This window comes from Rana temporaria, chromosome 9 (genome assembly GCF_905171775.1).
Source record: "Rana temporaria chromosome 9, aRanTem1.1, whole genome shotgun sequence".
In the NCBI taxonomy this organism is placed as follows: domain Eukaryota; kingdom Metazoa; phylum Chordata; class Amphibia; order Anura; family Ranidae; genus Rana; species Rana temporaria.
Window position 1 is genome coordinate 41,700,193 of NC_053497.1, and position 20,908 is coordinate 41,721,100.

At 42.1% G+C, this 20,908-nt stretch overlaps 1 protein-coding gene across 1 annotated transcript in view; it reads left to right on the forward strand.

Annotated features, from left to right (window-relative positions):
- LOC120913392 (calpain-2 catalytic subunit-like) overlaps positions 1-20,908 on the forward strand; it is a 68,547-nt gene that overhangs the window by 20,430 nt on the left and 27,209 nt on the right. Inside the window, exons 2-12 of the mRNA XM_040323275.1 lie at positions 320-389; positions 4,512-4,630; positions 9,889-10,022; positions 10,662-10,830; positions 12,560-12,643; positions 14,742-14,827; positions 16,092-16,166; positions 16,254-16,414; positions 17,368-17,522; positions 17,608-17,619; positions 20,693-20,901. Coding sequence (XP_040179209.1) covers positions 320-389; positions 4,512-4,630; positions 9,889-10,022; positions 10,662-10,830; positions 12,560-12,643; positions 14,742-14,827; positions 16,092-16,166; positions 16,254-16,414; positions 17,368-17,522; positions 17,608-17,619; positions 20,693-20,901 — 1,274 coding nt within the window. The remainder of the gene's footprint in view (positions 1-319; positions 390-4,511; positions 4,631-9,888; positions 10,023-10,661; positions 10,831-12,559; positions 12,644-14,741; positions 14,828-16,091; positions 16,167-16,253; positions 16,415-17,367; positions 17,523-17,607; positions 17,620-20,692; positions 20,902-20,908) is intronic.

The window sequence follows — 20,908 nt, forward strand, 5'->3', positions numbered from 1 at the left end:
TGTGGGCGCCAGTTGAGGCGTTAACCCATTGTGTGCTGACGTGAGGTATGGCCAGGAAATGGGCTTTAAAAAGCATTTGCTCAGCTGTCCAATCAGTGTATATTTATTGCCTTCAGAAATGTAATGCAGTTAGCAACCACAGAGTTTCTCCTCCAAATGCCTGAATAGCCAAAGTTTGGGTGGAACCTAGGTTTGGACTAAACTGTTGGCTCATCCCTACTGTATACATACACTAAATATACAATTTATTATGTGTTTATCTTGACAAAAATTCTGGAGATTACTAAATACTGAATATATATATGTTTTCCTTTTCCAGGAGATCTGTAATGTTCCTCAGTTCATCTGTGAGAATATGAAGTGGACGGATATTTGCCAGGGACACCTGGGTAAGTGTGCACAGTATTCTTATAATAGCCACAGGGCAGTTAATGCCACTATTGATGAATTTTTACAGGATTGTATTTAGCTTAAGCAGCTCATAATTATATTGCCAGCTATAGCTGCCAGCACTGTTCGATCAGCATTTATCCAACAGGCTGGTTGCACTGAAGTTGGTTGGTAGATCAACTTCTGTACAGCCATGGTGCCCATACTGTATATGGATCAAAATTCGGCTGGTTCTTGCTGAACCAGACAAAATTCGACCCACGTATGGCTAGCTTTACTGGTAAGTAAGTGCTACATGTAAACCACAACTACATGACAACAGAAGAATCCCCCTCTCCTCTTTCTTGCATCAATTTGTTTTGTTCTCAGGTCAATCGCTGTCTCAAGGCAGGCAGAGAGTGACTTGAACCCAAGTGTTAAGTTGGCCATTTATGGAGAAAACTAGCTGAAACTCATTCCATGGGTAGCCCTGTCGACACCCTCCAACCAAACATTTTTCAACTGAAAAATTAAAGAAGCCATGAAGACAGTTGTTGGCTGAACATCACCTGCATCCAATCTGTTTAGTGCGAATAGAGGAATCTGTTGGATTTTTTGTTTAGCCAGCCGGGTAAATGAAAAAAAAAAAAGGTTGTGTATGGCTACCTTTAGCTACATAGGATCATCAGTCTATGGTCAGATGGCCAAAAAAGAGCGGCATGGGGAGATGTCAGTGAAGTGAAGATGTTACCGTTTAACATCTTCACTTCAGATGTTAAAACACAGTGATGGAAGCCAATTTGATATATTTATAATATTTTCTTCCTATACTAAGGCTAGCCATGTATTTTCAAATTTCTTCTGCTCAGCCCTTGGACTGAGCCCTTTGACTGAACCAGAGGAATCAAAAAGATTTCTCCTTTCCATGCTAAAAAGCATGGATGAAAGAATCTCCCCCGCTGGGTATTGTATTTTGACAGCTGGCACCCGAGGCTGCCTGAATACCAAACCGTGCCGGTGTTCTGCCGAGCTGTTTCCTCCTATCGATATGGTTCCCTCTTGACTGCGCAGGCGCAATCCGAGCCGGCGGAAATCTCTGAGCTTTAACAGCTGTTCGGCAGCTGTAGACGCGCTCTCTCCCGATGCTTAGTTATACACGCCGCTTTATTCTTCACGCCGCTCTATAACAGCAAGGGGTGGATCAGATGTGATATTGAGCAGTGCTTTTTTGTTTGTTTATACACGCCGCTTTATGCAGCAAGGGGCTGGTATGATATTGAGACGTGTAGTTTATTGATAAAATCATTCCCCAAAAAAGCACTGCTCAATATCACAGCTGTTGAGGCTCGGAGATTTCTGTGGGCTCCTACTGCGCAGGCGAGTCCGGAACCTATCCGATAGGGGAACCAGCTCGACAAGACACCGGCATCTAATTTAATATAGCCACTGTTCGGTTGACAATTTCCCACACAGCAAGCTGATTTAAAAAATGTACTTCATGGTGCCAACATGTTAACATACATGTAGTTATGCTACCATGGATTGGCACCAGTAAAATAAATTCATGGTATTTTGAAACAATTTTCCATTTGTGTTGAGCCTGGTGCTTCTAACAGGACCACTCACAGCTGGAAGTTTGGGCAATTCAGCATGAGTCAGGCAAAAATCGAGCCTTGTATGGCAGGCTTAAAGCGTGTCCTATCGTGGAATCATGAACACTCAGAATGTACATTGAGCTGCAAATATTGACACAAAGGAAAGTTCAACAGAAACGATAAGAATATTGAATGCATATACAAACAGTTTTCTCTATAAGTGAAGAATTGTTTCAGTGGTAAGATAACGATGACATGCATAGAATGGGTTTAGCTTATAGAGATAATTGTACAATAAAACTCCTTGAAGTGCCACTATAAATGGTGGCTGGGTCTTCATCATGGAGCCACCATATGTGAGGTCTTTAGAATGCAAATTCTGATGTTTGTTTCTGATGTTCATGTTACTGCAGCAACTGACCCCCCCTAAAGACTGCTGTGTCAGCATTTTACAAAGCCAGCTTAGCCCCTGCGTACATGCCGAGTTTTACTAGTGTACTCATGCTACTCTGGAGGCCTGTGATTATTCACTATCGATTTATCAATTGCAGTATGTTGAAGTTATTCGCTAATGATAGAACAGTGTTACAAATTTGTGAGATGGATTACTAATATATTCAATAGTATGTGTCACTAGTGATGTATTAGTGCAATTGTACAACAAATGTTGCCTGTATGCACCCAGCTCTTATAGTTCCCAGCAACAGAACTCGTAGGATCAGTAGTGCAGCAGATTCCACCATTATATTGTAGTCAGCATCCAGGGTATGTTCCAAACTGTGTATGTTGCCTTTCTTATACCCTTTGCAGTTGGTAAAAAATTTAAATACACAAAAAAAATGATTAATCCTGTCATTAAAAGAAATAATTTACCTGTTCACTCACATAAATTGTCATCTGTATATAGGAAAATTGCTGGTATGACAGTATAGTGCAGCAAGACCTTGGCTTTATTAGGACTAGGGATCGACCAATTATCGGCAGCCGATATTCACTTTTTCAGAAGTATCTGCCAAAAAACTGAGTGATATTACCGATATTGCTTCAGGGGGTTTGCTTTATTGTAATAACAACCAATGCGGCTCAGCAGCTGTCCAACCGGGTGGCCCGGACATCCCGGCTCACCAAAGACCCGAACAAAGACCCGGATCACTGGCATCTTAAAGTGGAGCTCCACCCTAAAGTGGAACTCCTGCTGATCGGAACCCTCCCCCCTCCGGTGTCACATTTGACACCTTTCAGGGGGGTGCAGATACCTGTCTAGAGACAGGTATTTGCACCCACTTCTGGCCACACAGTCTCAGGTAAACTGCGGGCATGACGTCACCTCCCATCCCCCCCCCCCTTTGTGTTCTGGGAACACTCGGCTCCCAGTACACAGCGGGAGCCAATCGGCAGGCGTAGCACGACTCGCGCATGCGCCGTAGGGAACCGGGCAGTGAAGCCGGAGCGCTTCACTTGCTGGTTCCCTCACCAAGGATGGCGGGGGGGCAGCAGAGTGATGAGCGATCGCTCGTCCTCTGCTGCGGATGGCGCTGGACTCCAGGACAGGTAAGTGTCCTAATATTAAAAGTCAGCAGCTGCAGTATTTGTAGCTGCTGGCTTTTAATATTTTTTTTTCAGCGGACATCTGCTTTAAAGGCGCCAGTTTTAAAAATAAAGTATTCAAAACGCAGATCTTGATGCTTTGAATACTTTTTAAGTGCAAAAGAGGGGTTTGGGGTCTTATAGACCACCGATCTTCCCATAAAGAGTACCTGTCAATGCCTATTTGTTTACATTCCTTGTGACCGTCATAACAGTGATAATAAACCAAAATATGTAAAAGGACAAAGTAAAAACGTTTTTTTTTTAAATTTATAAAATATCGGCAAATAATATTGGCTATCGGTAGGATAGGTGGTTGAAATATCGGTATTGTATCGGCACCGAAAAAACTATATTGATTGATCCCTAATTGGGACATTGGTGTATACAGCACAAACTGTCAACACATTTCTGCCATAACAGCCTTACTCATAAATAAGGTCACTATGGTAGAAACGCGTTGACTGTTTGTGTTGTATACACCGATGGCTTAATAAAACGGAGATCTTGCTGCTCTTGACCGTGATGCTGGCTATATTCCTTTCTTCAGTACTTCAGCAGACGCAATCTGTGTCTGAGCACCAGCCATTCAGCCGTGGATGTTTATATAAGGAGGTAAAGCGCTGCCTTTTGTTTCTAGTCATCTGTATATCTCTTGAGAATTACATAGCCAGAAAAATATGGACATAGCTCTGACTATGCAAGGAACAATTATAAAAAAAATTATCAAAATGGTCTTCAGCAATGGTGCTCTGAGGTGATTTTTTGGAATGCTGTTCATGCATGTTTAGTTCTTGATATTACCAAAAGTTGACTGTCTAATGTATATGGTCGATATCAAGCTGCACCTGTCGCTTGTATTGGGAGCAGCCATTGTGTATTCTCATTTTTTGTGCTTGATAATACAGTGTTCTTAATACATTATCTGAATTAAAGACAATTATTTGTGTGTGTTTACAGGTAACTGTTGGTTTCTGGCTGCTGCAGCATCTTTGACTGTTTACCGTCATCTGTTGGAGCGAGTGGTTCCTCCCCAGCAGAGCTTCCAGGAGGGATATGCAGGAATATTCCATTTTCAGGTAAAACTATTTCAGAAAGTTCATTCTTACAAATTTTGATCTTTTTCCTGCCAGAGTTTATTTGCTGTCTTTGTGCTTATATTATGTGCTAAACAGGATAATGCAACTATTTGCTTCAGTGCTCCTTTATCACGTTTTTTGTATATATATACTCTATAATAAATTATCATCTATTGTATTAATGTGGACCTATCATTGAAATTCACATTTAAATGGGCACATGTCACAGGTACCAAATCACAACACTAATTTGTGTTTTAAAAAATTGCCTTTCTTGCCATTAATAAAGACCTGCTGTTTTTCAGCTCATGGCCAATGGGTGCCAAGATTGTAGGTGTTTTTACATCCATAGAGACTGCCGAGGTTTGTTTGCATTACAATGGTGGGCCCTATTTTTTTACATTTTCTTTTGGTTTGTCTGAATTTTCTTTCAACTCCAGTTGCCACCTGGATGGTACACTATATTGCCAAAAGTATTGGGATGCCTGCCTTTACACCCACATGATATGCGCTTCTGGAAGAATGGTCAAACATTCCCATAGACACACTCCTAAACCTTGCGGACAGCCTTCCCAGAAGAGTTGAAGCTGTGGGTTGAAGGGTGGGCCAACTCAATATTGAACCCAACAGACTCTGTGCAGGCCAGTCAAGTTCCTCCACCCCAAACTCGCTCATGCACACTATGGCCCAGATTCACGTAGGAGATACGACGTATCTCTGAGTCTGAGGCGTCGTATCTTGGCGCCTGATTCAAAGAATCAGATACGCTAGAATTTCTCTAAGATACGACCAGCGTAAGTCTCCTACGCCGTTGTATCTTAACTGTATATTTACGCTGGCCGCTAGGGGCGCGTACGCTGATTTACGCCTAGAATATGTAAATCAGCTAGATACGCCTATTCACGAACGTACGCCCGGCCGTCGCAGTACAGATACGCCGTTTACGTTAGGCTTTTTCTGGCGTAAAGTTACCCCTGCTATATGAGGCGCAGCCAATGTTAAGTATGGATGTCGGGCCAGCGTCGAATTTTCCGTTGATTACGTCGTTTGAGTAAGTCGTTCGCGAATAGGGCTGTGGGTCATTTACGTTCACGCTGAAAGCATTGGCTTTTTGTGGGTTAATTTGGAGCATGCGCACTGGGATACTTTCACGGACGGCGCATGCGCCGTTCGTAAAAAGCGTAATTTACGTGGGGTCACAATAAATTAACATAAAACACGCCCACATGTTCCACATTTGAATTAGGCGGACTTACGCCGGCCTATTTACGATACACCGCCGCAACTTTGCTTTGAGAATACTGCACTTGCCTGTCAAAGTTGCGGAGGCGTAGCGTAAATAGGATACGTTATGCCCGCTCACAAATACGCGCTCCCTACGTGAATCTGGCCCTATATTGCCAAAAGTGTCCGATAGAACACCTTTGGGATGAATTAGTGTGGAGACTGCGAGCCAGGCCTTCTCATTCAACATCAGTCCCTGACCTCAAAAATGCGCTTCTGGAAGAATGGTCAAACATTCCCATAGACACTCTCCTAAACCTTGTGAACAGCCTTCCCAGAAGAGTTGAAGCTGCTATAGCTGCAAAGGGCGGGCCAACGCAATATTGAACCCCACGATCGATCAACTGATCAACTTGGGTAAATTCAGCCTGCCCATACATGGTTTGAATCTTGGGCGGTTCCTGCTAAACCAGCTGAGATTCGAACTGTCTATGGCTGGCTTAAAACTTTTTAGGTTATTGGGTAAACACATCCTGAAAGACAAAGTGTCTTTGTTGCCCGTCTCTGGAGTTGTTCGATCTGATAAAGCAAACCAGATATTGATAAGATAGAAGGAATCAAGAGGCAGGTGGTGAAATGTCTGAGAGATAAAACTTATCAGCAGAGACTGAAGGAAAGTCTGATATACAGTTTTGAGTACAGAAGGGAAAGGGGGATATGATGACTGAAATCTAAATGAAGGGGTGTGCATAGGTTCAGGAAAGCAGTATTTTCAATATAAAGCTAAGATCAAGAACACAGACACATGACCTCAATCTAGCAGGAGGAGGAGTAAACTGAAACATGTTTGGGACAAATATAAACATATACTTGAAAAAAAGGTTAAAAAACAAAAAGTAAAAAAATTGGAAAAGCTCAATGGACCATTTGGTCATTTTCTGCCATCTCTCTTCGATGTTTCTATGTGTATTTTTTGTCCCTTTTTGGTTAGAAAAACAGTTTTATACACATTTTCTCCTTTAGCGGTGGTGCAGCCTAATCTCTGTATAGGTGGATAAAGGAACAAAAGCCTAGTGGGAAGGGCAAGAGGCTTTGTGAATAAACCTGTTATTTTCCTTAGAATAGTACTGCCTCTGCGGCAGCCAGGGCCTAGGGACATATACTGTGACAATGACAAGAAGGGGGATAGACGTTCTTTGTTCCTTGAACCAGTTGGGGCTATTCACCTACTTTCTGTAGCAAAAAAAAAACAGTTTGTCTTAAAGCGGAGGTTCACCCTAAAAACATTCCATTCAGCATAATTCCAACATTTACACTATGCTGTTTTTTGTTTTTTTTGCTGTACATACCGTCTTATTGTTATTTTCCACCGGCTTCCGGGTTCTCAGTCCCGCGGGAGTAGGCGTTCCTATGCAGAGTCTAGATGATTGACGCCTTGTGAAAAACGTCCTCCCGGCGCATAAGGCGTGTCACCAGTTTTCCGAAAGTAGCTGACTCTATACGGCGCCTGCGCAGTCAGCTCTACACGGCAGGCGCAAGCGCCGTATAGAGCCGACTAGCAGTTCGGCTACTTTCGGAAAACTGGTGACGCGCCTTATGCGCCGGGGGGGAAGTTTTTCACAAGGCATCAATCATCTAGCCTCTGCATAGGAACGCCTACTCCCAGAGTGAGAACCCAGAAGCCGGGTGGAAAATAACAATAAGACGGTATGTACACCAAAAAAAAAACGGCATACTGTAAATGTTGGAATTATGCTGAATGGAATGTTAAATACATGTTTTTAGGGTGAACCTCCGCTTTAACAACGTCCTGACTTTCTAGGTTTCAGTTAAAATGATATTAACTGTTGGAGTAAAGTTATTCAATAATAAGCTTAGAATGGCTCCATTCGTTTTCTTTATTTAAACTTTTTCCCTTTATTTTCACCCGGTGATTCTGCCAACAACACTCTCCTGTACTGGGGTGACTATACTCACTCACTACAACAATAATACACACTTTTCACTCAGTACAACATTTAAAGGGATATATTTTATTTTGATTTTACAGTCAAATCATGGGCATTATGTTATACATAGGTGGCACAATCAGCTGGAACATACATTTTTTGTTTAGCACTTAATTTAAAGGGATAGTGCACAAGAATTTTATTTTTATATATTAAACACCAGTATTGGCAGTGCCACCCATACCTCTCTTTCCTATTTTTACCTTTTACATACTCCACCTACGGGTGGGGCAACTAGGGTAAGGCATCAGCCAGAACATAGATCCTTAACACAGAATTTAAAGCATACTTACTCACTGTACTGTATCCATGGAGAAACCGAATTCTGAGACAAAAAACTCTCCCCTTCTCCATAACATAGAGGGGAGGGGTTCTTTGGTCCTTAGAGATAACTGGGAAGAATGTAACTTAAAGTGGAGTTTCCATCCCAAAATGTTTTTTTCATTATTGTGCTCATTAGACCTAAAAAAGTAAAAAACTTTTTTTTTTTTTTTACTTATCTGGAAATGCCTGTTGCTATGCGGTCCCACAAAATCTGCCTTTGAAAGCACCTAGGATTCTGACATCATCTCCCTCTAATGCTCCTGGGAAATGTGTGTCATCATTTCCCAGGATGCAGTGCGCTGTCCAATTATCACTCCCCATCCAAGACTTCCAGGAAGTAAGTGCTTGTAGGCTTCACAATGCCCACAAGCAAAATGACAACGGTGTAGACATAGTTTATAAAACTATCTTTTTTAAATATCTATCCGGGTCGGTGGGGGATTGTAAAATAGTAAGTGACCGGATTTATATTATAAAAATGCAGGATGAAAGGACATGCATTTAAAAAATGCTAACTGTGGTTGGAACTCTGCTTTTAAAGGCACAGGAAGTTGTCAGTTGTGAAGGTTTCTGGTATTTTTCACACTTATAAAACAGATAATACAAAACGTTTTCAATGGCATCTTTAACATTGCCAAATCAAAGAAGTTTACTGTTGGTGTTTACATACCCTTTAATCCTCTCAAACAGTGGGAGTTGCTCTCATCTGTTTGTAGATTTTCAATGTTCACAGCTTACTATCAGATTTCCCACAATGTGATTCTATGTTAATGCACAGGTGATTTTTAACCTAATTGGAATCCGTCTTTATTGTGATAAAGCTGAAAGCAGAAAAGCACTTGTGAACAACTGACAGAGTTTGCACTATGGGGGCCCATGTCCCTAATAGAGATGGCTACTTTAATTACACCCGTTTCTATGCCACTGCCAAGGCTGAATTTACATTTCATACCCCCCTAGGCTAATTTTCTTGTGCCGCATGCTTCCCACCCCAGTCACCTGGTATTACACTAACTAAGATACCATAGCTAGCAAGGCATGAGTTGGGTGCAGACAGATACTTTGCCCTCTCTACATCATTAAATGAGCACTGGAAGAGTAGATGCCGACTTTTAGGTTAGCCATACATGGAGCAAATTTATTTCCTGCAGCCACGGGTTGCAGGAAAGAAATTTGCACGATTGCTCCATCAGCACAGACAGCACTGACAGGGGAATCCCTCCTGCCGGGCCATTGTCTTCTCCTGGTGGGGGAAGCCGGAAGAAGACAGTGATTATTGCTAGCGGCTGATATAGTTATAATCGGAAGAGAATCCGACAGGCTGCTTGTACCCAAGTTGATCGATTGATCAACTTGGTACATTCAGCCTGCCCATTAACGATTCGAATCTCTGGTGGTTCCTGCTGAACCGGCTGAGATTCAAGCCATGTATCGCCGGCCTTACCCTGATCTGCTAGCAGTTCTATTTTAGGTGTAGGGCCCAGATTGGCAAACTGTAAGCGCAATTTACTAAATCACACTGACAAAAAAATTCAAACTGTTCAAGGACAACAGCAATGAGGACCTAGCATGATGGCACTAGCGCCCATGACCTATTCTGGCTATGCAAAAATCTGGCCCTGGCTGTTGAAGAGGGGTGGGGTTAAGACGTGTCTTGAAGTTTTTTAATTTTAATGGCGAACCCCCCTTTGTCTTTTCTAGTTCTGGCAGTATGGTAAGTGGGTTGACGTTGTGATTGATGACCGTCTCCCTACCAAACACGGTGAACTGGTATTCGTCAGCTCAGAGCAGAAAACTGAGTTCTGGCCCGCTCTGCTGGAAAAGGCTTATGCCAAGTAAGTAATCGGTTCTTAAGCACTTCTAAAGGTTTATTTATATTTCTTTGTTCACCTTGAAACACCTAGATAACTAATTGGCAACCACTGCCAAATCTGCTCTCTTTCTATAAAACACATGGAGCGAAGGTAAACAACATGGCTGCCAAACGGTACCACCGCTATTTCAGTGCATTGTCTTTCTGTTCATGTTACAATACTGCTCCACCTATCAGAAAAAAATATGATATTTAAGGAGGGACCGCAAATTTACCAGCTTTGTAAATGTATTTATCAGTAAGGAGAGACAGCAAATTCACAATTGCTTTGTAAATAGTGTTCTTTGCCTTGATTGTTGTTCAGTTAATCTTCGTTTGAGTGTTCAGGTTTGTTTTGAAGAAACTCCACTTTTACATTTTCTTGTTTGAGGACCTACTCTAAAGCAAATACAGCATATATAGGGTTACTAAGCGATATCGGCATTCCAGCTGCCAGTATGGAACTTTTATGTGATTCCAATGAAAAGTCTTATGTGCTTTAGATACCACGATTTTACCCTGTTGGTTTCCAGACCAACAGATTGCACAATGCATGTTACACCATTTTGAAGTGTTTCTGTAAAATATAACTCACCGTAAGCCACTGTTTTTATGTCCTTAGGTTGAATGGATCCTATGAGGGCCTGGATGGAGGCTGGGTGAATGAAGCCTTTGTAGATTTCACAGGGGGACTGGATGAGAGTGTGGACCTCAAGCTTCCCCCTCCAAACCTTTTTCACATTATCCAGAGTGCGGTGGAAAAGAGGTCACTTATGGGATCTTCCATTAATGTGAGTGGACAATGAAGACATAATAATTAAAGCAATGAAAACATGTTTTTTTGTTTTTTTAAATAGAGCAGAAACATGATAAGCACCATGGTCACAAAGAACGGGGTACATTCTGTTTCGTGTAGCAGGTTTCTAAGCTAAAGAGTAATTCACTTTTTTGTGCAAAATGCAGCTTGAGTTATTGAACCCTGTAAACATCAAGAGTGGCTACAAGCACGGTTGAACAAATATATGAGCTTCAATCACTGGCTTGAAATCTGCAAACTGCTAATATGCAAGATTTCATATTCACTTGAAAAAACAACTTCACATTACCGTTGAACCACCACATAATTTTTACTGATCCAGGACATGGACATATGGGCCCCTCAGCACTGGGTCGATGGATTTGCTTACCATGTATACTTCAAGAATGTAAGATTGCATTTATATGGGACAGTATTCATGAATATAGAAGATACTTAGAGTAAGCACACCAAACATTAACATGCCTTTTCAATAGAATTGTATTCAACATATAAAGAAGGACTAAAAATAGTACAATAGTTACCAGCCTAAATTTGCACTGTGTTTGAACAACCTATTTATGTAGTAAATTACAATATGCGATTTATGCATCATCATATGTTTATTGACTGTAATGCCGCATACAGACGATCGGACATTCCGACAACAAAACCGTGGTTACATTTCTGACAGATTTTGGCTCAAACTTGTCTTGCATACACACGGTCACACAAATGTTGTCGGAAATTCCGAAGGTCAAGAACGCGGTGACGTACAACACTTATGATGGCACTATAAAAGGGAAGTTCAATACCAGCTGTGTTAGTAAAAGTTTGGTGAGAGGCGATTCGCGCTTTTCAGCCTGATGCTTTTCAGTCCGTTACAGCGTGACAAATGTGCTATCTCCATTACAAACGCTAGTTTTACCAGACCGAGCGCTTCATTCTCGTACTTGGTTCAGAGCATGCGTGGAATTTTGTGCGTCGGAATTGTCCACACACAATCGGAATTTCCCAGAATGGATTTTGTTGTCGGAAAAATTTGAGAACTAGCTCTCAAATTTTTGTTGTCGGAAATTCTGTCAGCAAATGTCCGATGGGGACTACACATGGTCGGAATTTACGACCAAAAGCTCCCATCGAACATTTGTTGTCGGAAATTCCGAGCATGTGTACGCGGCATAAGAGTTTACTGCTTGTTGCTGTATACTAATGACCAACCCAGTTTTGTTCTGTTGTTTTTTTTCTTTTTGTATGTTGGTTTGTCTTGAAACGTAATAAAAATATCTTTAAAAAAAAACAGTTGCTAAGCAAAACAACTAAAGCAAGCATGAAAACCATTAGAAATAATGCTTAAAATGCTTATGGGGACAGCTTTACAATCGTTCACAATCTACAATATAAACATAATGACTGCAGTAAGGTAAATCTGTACCAGGTAACTCAGTAAATCAATACAATGTGCACTCAATATACTGTAGAATACTATAGCATGCACAGAAGCTATGCATTACACATAGGCAAGTTGTCAAATTGCTGAAGACAAATGCCAGAGAGACCTAATCAGACTGTTCACAGGAATAAGTGCAAAATAATGTAGAAAAGCTCAAATATAATATAAGGATATACTGTAATTGGTTGAGAAACTATGAAAACCTGTATGGCACATCATTCATTTTAATGCCTCATTTTTGTGGGGGCTTTTTTGTTTTGGTTTCTCACAGATTGTGAATCCGAATGAGATGGAACTGACAACCCCGGAAGGATTGGTGAAAGGTCACGCATACTCTGTTATTGGGGTCTCAGAGGTAAGGCCACAGATACTTTATTATATTACAAAACATACTACATTGCTGAAAAAAACTGTGTTGTAAGCATGTATCATGTCTGATCTGCTTTTTCTGATAGAAACCATTATTTCCTTTTGGTATATAATTTTCAGAATTTTTTTTTGTTCTTTCTTACTTATTTACCACTGCTCTTTAAAATAGTCCAGTGGGATGAGCCACCTGTTGGCTTCCATCTCTTTGAGCAGCTGTTCTCATCCTTTTTAATACGGAGGAACCCTTGATATAACTTTTTGGCTCCAGGGAACCCCTGCTAATAATTATATTTACAGCTCACAGTACATTAGCATCAGTGGGAAGAATGTTCTTCTTGTAGTAAATGGGAATAATCCCTGCTTACGGATAGCTAAAACAATAACTGTTTGTGTCAGTGGCTACTGATCTGAAAGGCAGACATCCCTTCTTGCTCAAGGAACCCATGGCAACCACTGGAGGAACTCTAGGGTTCCACAGAATCATTGGTTGAGAAACCCTGACTTGAATGTTTTAGTGGTGAGCTCTCCCTTCTGTAGTTCTTGGGCCAGATTCTCAAAAGAGTTACGACGGTGTATCTCAGGAAACACCGTCGTATCTCTGTTTTTGGCACCGGGTATCTATGCGAGTGATTCCTAGAATCATTTTCGCCTAGATAAGGCCAAGATCCGACAGGTGTAAGTCACTTACACCGCCGGATCTTAGATGTAATTCGACGCTGGCCGCTAGGTGGTGGCGTTTACGTTCAGTTCTCATTTGACTATGCAAATGAGCCTGATACGCCAATTCCCGAATGAATTTAAGTATGGCGTCGGGTCAGCGTCGTCTTTTTCCGTCGGTTACGTTGTTTTACTAAGTCGTCTGCGAATACGACTTTACCTCAATGACGCTCACGTCGGCGTCATTGACGTTTTCCATCGTGAGCTGGAGCATGCGCACTGGGCTCTTTTTCCGCCCGGCGCATGCGCAGTTCGATCGGCGCGCGGGGGGGGGGTAATTTGAATACAAGCCGCCCCCTTTGAATTACCCGGCCATACGCCGGGCCATTTACACTACGCCACCGCAAATTACGGAGCAAGTGCTTGGAGAATACGGCACTTGCTCCAGTAAGTTGCGGTGGCGTGGTGTAAATGGCTTACACTACGCCAACGCAGAATCTTAGAGAATCTGGCCCCTTGTCTCTATCCTGGCTTTTCTTTAAGATCTGGATGTTCTACTCTTCTTGAGTGTTCCTGCTCCTCGTTTTGCATTATATTCTTAAAGTAAAACCTAAAAACAAAACCCCTGTCGACTTCTTTCAGCCATCTGTGTCCCATTGAGATTTGCCTTCACTTTATGTGCCATACCCAAAACAGGAAGTGAGAAGAAATCCCTCCAAAGTGAAGGAATCCCTGGTTGTCATCAGGGTGACCAGAACTAGTGTCCCAATTGGAAGATTTTTTCCTCTATTCCTATTGGGATTTTCTTTTACATTCACTTTTATTGATAATGGTAAACAAACAAGGAGGGTAACTCTACCTAGTGGGGCAAGTTTTCTAACCCATCTCCACTTTAAGCAAAAAAAAAAAAAAAAAAGTTTGCCTTTTAGTTATACTTGCTGATCTTATCACTTAACCCTTTTATCCAAAACAATGAACTCCTAAAAGAGTAAGGCTACATAATAAATTTTGAATTTAAAACAAATATTCCCCATCCACATATTCAAGGTGAATGGGGGAATCCTTTCCATTGTGGTGTCGTATTCTGACAGAGTGGAGCCTTCACGACCATCAGAATACAATGATCATTGTTGCCGGCTACATCCAGCACCCCCGAAAAACCAGATAAGCTGGTTGATAAATCAACTTGTGTACAACCAGCTAGCCTATACATGGATCGGAATTTGGCACAAGTGTCCTTATTGGAATATTTCCTCTCACCTCCTGTTCTGGTGACAGCGGCAGAATTTTGGAACTCCCATCCCCTTTGTCCTTGTGATCAACAAACAAGTCTAAATCTAAATTGGCACGGATTAACTTTGGCTTTTAACCAGACTCTGAAAATAATCGCATAACATTGTTCTTTTGCTTTTTTTTTTTTTTTTTAGGTGGAACACAATGATCGCAAGATCCCTCTGATTCAACTACGAAATCCATGGGGCCAAGTGGAGTGGAACGGCCGCTGGAGTGACAAGTATGTGCCCATGATAAATTAATTTTTTTTTATTAATGAAATGGTGTATATTGCACAACACGAAGAGGTGTTTTTCTTTACTAATGTAATTTCGGCGAGTCTACATATTTAGAACTGAACACCAGTCAGCGCCTAAAAAGTACCCTCGATTCTTCTTCCTATTTTTTCCAATTACCTTTCCCCTATGCTTTGTAATCCCTCTTCTTAGCATCTAGACATCATCACTGGGGCTACAAAACAAATCTTCTATCTTCAGGAGGCAGGAGGGTTCCACAGGGTACCCTGCATCATTTTCTGCTGATGTAGAGCATTCACATCCAAAAGCCAAATCTCTGCCAATCTTTGTGACCAATCAGAGGCAGATGGTGTGTCAGTGCAGGAAATAAGGGGAAGATCATTCTACTGTACCCACAGCTAAAGCTGGCTATACATTAATAGATTGTTGAATGAACGTTTGTAAGATGACTTGATGAATGTCCTTCGAAAGTTCTTAGAAATTTGTATTGCTTTTACCATTACATTTTGAAACAAAATGTACAAAAACTACATACACTGTTAGAAATGAGTTTGTTCAAGAAACAAATTTGCATATTACCCCTCTGAATTTTCATGTCACTGCAGTCCAAAACGAAAGTCAGTTCACCCAATTAACGATTAGAAAATCAAACAGATGTTCTAAAAATTTAAAATTGCTAACACAATTCTACTAATGTATGGCCAGTTTCAGCATCCTGCAAATACCATTTGCTTTAGAGCTAAGACTTTTGAGAAGGTGAGGGTCACCCTGCACATCTCTAATGGTGGTGTAATGGTGGTCTGTAAGGGGATTTAAATACCTGTAACTGTTAGGCCCCGTACACACGACCGAGTTTCTCGTCAGAATTCAGCCAGAAACTCGATCGGAGCCGTATTCTGCCGAGAAACCCGGCCGTGTGTACACTTTTGGCCGAGAAAGCCGACGAGGAACTCGTCGAGCCAAATAGAGAACATGTTCTCTATTTCCTCGTTGTTCAATGAGGAAACTTGGCTCGCCGAGATCCTCGGCGGCTTCACAAGGAACTCGACGAGCAAAACGATGAGTTTTGCCCGTCGAGTTCCTCGGACGTGTGTATGGGGCCTGACACATACTTGGTATGCCTGCACTTAACATGAAAACGTGTATCAATGGTAGGACCACTTTAAGGCAAACAGTACAATAATACCTCTGCGATGTGGGTGAAAATGCCTTACATATGAATAAGCACTTTTATCACTTTACTGACAGCTCCCCAATGTGGTCACTGCTGGACAATCCGCTGAAGGAGAAACTTCATGTGAAACGTGAAAATGGTGAATTCTGGTAAGTGATTGGTGTTAGGTGGTTCAGAACTTTACAATGCATACATTCTCTGATAATTACCCTCATAGTAATACACATTTTCTTCAGGATGCAAATGGATGACTTTATGCGCTATTTTGACACTTTGGAAATCTGCAGTCTGACACCAGACTCGGCCAACAGTGATACCCCCAAGCCATGGAAAGACAGCTATTTTGATGGCAAATGGGTCAGAGGGCACAACGCTGGTGGCTGTCGTAACAATCGAGGTAAGCACTAGTCTTTCTACTTCATGCATGCTACATAGATAATGTACACCCCAGTGGCCAAATCAGGGACTTTTGCACATATAGATAATACACACTGGCCAAGATTCAGAGAGCAATTGCGCCTGCGTAACCATAGTTACGCAGTGCAATTGCTTACTTGCGCCGGCGTATCGAATGCTCCTGATTCAGGAACCTCGTTACGCCGACTGCAGCCTAAGATATGCGTGGCATAAGGCTCTTATGCCCGCATATTTTAGGCTGCATTCTTGCGATGGCCGCTATGTTCCCGTTATGTGCTCAGCGTATAGTATGCAAATTGCATACTAAAGCCGATTCACAACGTTACGCGAGCCCTGCGTACGCAGTTTACGTCGTTTGCGTACGGCGGTTTTCGCGTAAGGCTGCCCCTGCTATTAGCAGGGGCAGCCAATGTTACGTATACGTGTCTTTCCCGCGACGCAAAATTTGAACTTTACGTAGTTTGCGTAAGTGATTCGTGAATGGCGCTGGACGCCATTCACGTTCACTTTGAAGCAAACGACGTCCTTGCGACGTCATTTGCCGCAATGCACGTCGGGAAAGTTTCCCGACGGAGCATGCGCTCTACGATCGGCGCGGGAACGCGCCTAATTTAAATGATTCCCGCCCCCTACGGGATCATTTAAATTGCGCGCGCTTACGCCGGGCATTTTGCCGGAGCACCCACGCAATTTACGGAGCTACTGTAGCTCCGTGAATCGCGGGTAGCGCAGAAAATTTGCGGGGGCGCAGGGCAAAAACGGTGCCCTGCGCCTACGTAAAAAAAGCGCATATCTTGCTGAATCTACCCCACTGTCTGTTAACTTTCTCGTTCAACTACCACAGGATAAAAAACATGAACGACAAAACAAGCAGTTAAAGTGTTTCTGTAAATCTATGTTGTATTTGAGTATAAGCTTGTCTTTCCATTTCAGCTACATTCTGGACTAATCCCCAGTTCCTGGTGACTCTGGAGGGAGAGGATGAGAAGCACCCCCACACAATCCTGGCCTCTCTTATGCAGAAGGACAGACGGAAGGGGAGAGTGGTTGGGAGGGACTTTCTGGTTATCGGATTTGAGATCTACCAGGTGCATAATTGTTTTAAAGAGATGTATTCACTATAATAAATATATGTAAGTTCAGTAAGTAACCCATAAATGTTTTATTTTGCAGGTGCCAAAAGAGGTGAATTGCAAATTTCAGAACTACGTGTCTGTACTCTAGTGAATCACGACTTCTGTTCCTTTTTTTATCATCCATGTCCAGTCTGTCATCTGCATTGCTGTTTTGCATCTGATCTATCAATATATGGAGCACAGTGATCACCTGACTGTCAGATATGTTTTGTTAAATTTGTTAGTGCAGTGTATACAGTGCTTTCCCTGTTCCCATTACTGTACTATTGAATCTGTTACCACAGTGTGCAGGGATTGCCTGAACTTTGTGCTGCTGAATCTGTGACCACAATTTACATAGATAATCCTACCCCATTACTGTAGAATTGAATTTGTTACAGCCATGTACAGGAATTTCCTGACCTCCTTATTACTTTACCAATGAATATGTTATCACAAGGTACAGGGGATACCTGATCCCCATCACTGTACTGCTGAATGTTTTAGTTCAGTGTTCTGGGATTGTCCGATCTCATTACTGTGCAGCTAAATCTGTAACTACAATGATCCAACATTACCTGATAACTGTAACAATGAATCCATTACTACAGTGTACAGGGATTTCCCAATCCAATTGTAATTTTGAATCTGTTACCATAATTTACAGAGATTATCTGATCCTAGTGCTATACTGCTAAATGTGTTACCCCAATTACCTCTAACTGGTTTTGTTTTGTTACTTGACATCTGTTGCCACAATGTACAGGGATTGCCTGACCCCTTTACTGTACCGCTAAATCAGTTACCACAATGTACAGGGAATGTCTGACCCCTTTACTGTACCACTAAATCTGTTGCCACAATGTACAAGGATTTTCTGACCCCTTTTACTGTAACGCTAAATCAGTCACCACAATGTACATGGAATTCCTGACCCCTTTTACTGTAACGCTAAATCTGTCACCACAATGTACAGGGATTACCCGACCCCTTTACTGTACCACTAAATCTGTCATCACAATGTATAGAGATTGCCTGACCCCTTTTCCCTTTACTGTACCACTTAATTAGTTATCCCAATGTACAGGGATTGCCTGACCCCTTTACTGTATCACTAAATCTGTTGCCACAATGTACAAGGATTTTCTGACCCCTTTTACTGTAACGCTAAATCAGTCACCACAATGTACATGGAATTCCTGACCCTTTTACTGTACCACTAAATCTGTCACCACAATGTACAGGGATTACCCGACCCCTTTACTGTACCACTAAATCTGTCATCACAATGTATAGAGATTGCCTGACCCCTTTTCCCTTTACTGTACCACTTAACTAGTTATCCCAATGTACAGGGATTGCCTGACCCCTTTACTGTATCACTAAATCTGTTGCCACAATGTACAGGGATTGCCTGACCCCTTTCCTTTTACTTTACCGCTTAAGTTGTTATCACCACAATGTACAGGGATTGCCTGACCCCTTTCCTTTTACTTTACCGCTTAAGTTGTTATCACCACAATGTACAGGGATTGCCTGACCCCTTTACTGTATCACTAAATTTGTTATCACAATGTACAGGGATTACCTGACCCCTTTACTGTACGGTTGAATCTGTTAACACAACATAGAGTGAGAGCCTGATCCCATTACTGTCCTATTCATACCTTAAGCACAATATACACATCAACTCTCTGACCATGTTAAGCCTAGAACACACTATTAGAAAATTGAACAATCAATCACATTTTTCCATGTTCCATACTGAAAACGAGAATGCCTAAATTGGTATGAAAATTCTCAGACCTTCTAACCATCAAGAAACAATTTCCAGTATGACCCTTTGAAAATGTTGTTGTTTTAAAGCAGCTGTCTCATCCCATGTCTGTATTGTTTCAATTGTTACTACAGTCTATGCAATCAAGCTGGCCATACACTGATAGAAATGTTGACAGTCCCTGCTGAAGTGTCTGAATTTCTATCAGTATGTGGTGGTCTGCTACTCGTAACAGAATTCGATCATCATGCTGGAAAACTGCAGTTTATTCTGATAGAAGCAGGCGCCGCTGTCAGAATACCACATCCTGGCAGCAGGATAACTTCATCCATCTTGTTTGTGTGGATAGAGGAATCCACGCAAAAAAAAGCATTTTGGGCCAGATTCACAGAAGAGATACGACGGTGTTTCTCTGAAACGCCGTCGTATCTCTGAGTATCTATGCGACTGATTCATAGAATCAGTTACGCATAGATAGCTCTTAGATCCGACAGGTGTAATTGTCTTACACCGTCGGATCTTAGGATGCAGTACCTCGGCCGCCGCTGGGTGGAGTTTGCGTCGTATTCCAGCGTCGGGTATGCAAATGAGGTTTTACAGCGATCCACGACGGTTTTTCGCGTTCGTTACGTCAGTGCTAGTCTAGTTTCCCGTCGCAAAGTTAGTCGTCGTTTTACCTGCCCTAACTTTACACAGCCCACGTTAAAGTATGGCCGTCGTTCCCGCGTCGAATTTCTAAAAAAAATGTTTCTTGCGTAAGATGTCCGGGAATACGAAAGTACGCTACGCACGTCGCCGTTCGAAAAACGTTACTTCGCGCAAAGCACGGCGGGAATTTCAAAACGGAGCATGCGCAGTAGGTCCGGCGCGGGAGCGCTCCCAATTTAAATGGCACACGCCCCTTTGAATTACGTGGGCTTACGCCGGAGGCCGCCAGCGTAAGTTTTCACGCAAGTGCTTGGTGAATCAGGCACTTGCGATAACTTGCGGCGGTGTAACGTATATACGATACGTTACGCCGCCGCGATTCTACGTGAATCTGGCCCTGTATAGCCAGCTTTACTGTCTGACCCTGTTAATTCAGTCTGTTAATATAGTATATGCAACAGATGTTGTTTTGGGTGCCCATGCAATTCTGGATCCACAGATGGTAAAGTAAGGGAAAGATTTACAGGCCTCCAACCGCTATCCTAAATTGAAAAAACCCTAATTAGGGAATATATGGCGGAAGTGAGAATTTTAATGCTACATTGTGCTTTATAAATCCCACTAAGTGTTAATGTTTGGGTATAGGTTTGTTTTATTATTATATAGCACACATTCTATCAGTGTACTTATGTAATTCTGGTCATGTTGTCTCTCCCAGTTTGGTCAAATCACAAAGGTATCACAGAGAGTGAACACTGTCTCCAATCTGATTCCTATGGTTCTCACACCATATGTAGCCAAGCGAGATCTCACCGGCCGCTATAATCTACCGCCTGGGCAATACCTGATCATTCCCACTACCTTCATGCCTCATGAAGAGGCTTCCTTCAACCTGAGAGTCTTCACTGAGACAGAGAACACATTCAAGTAAGAA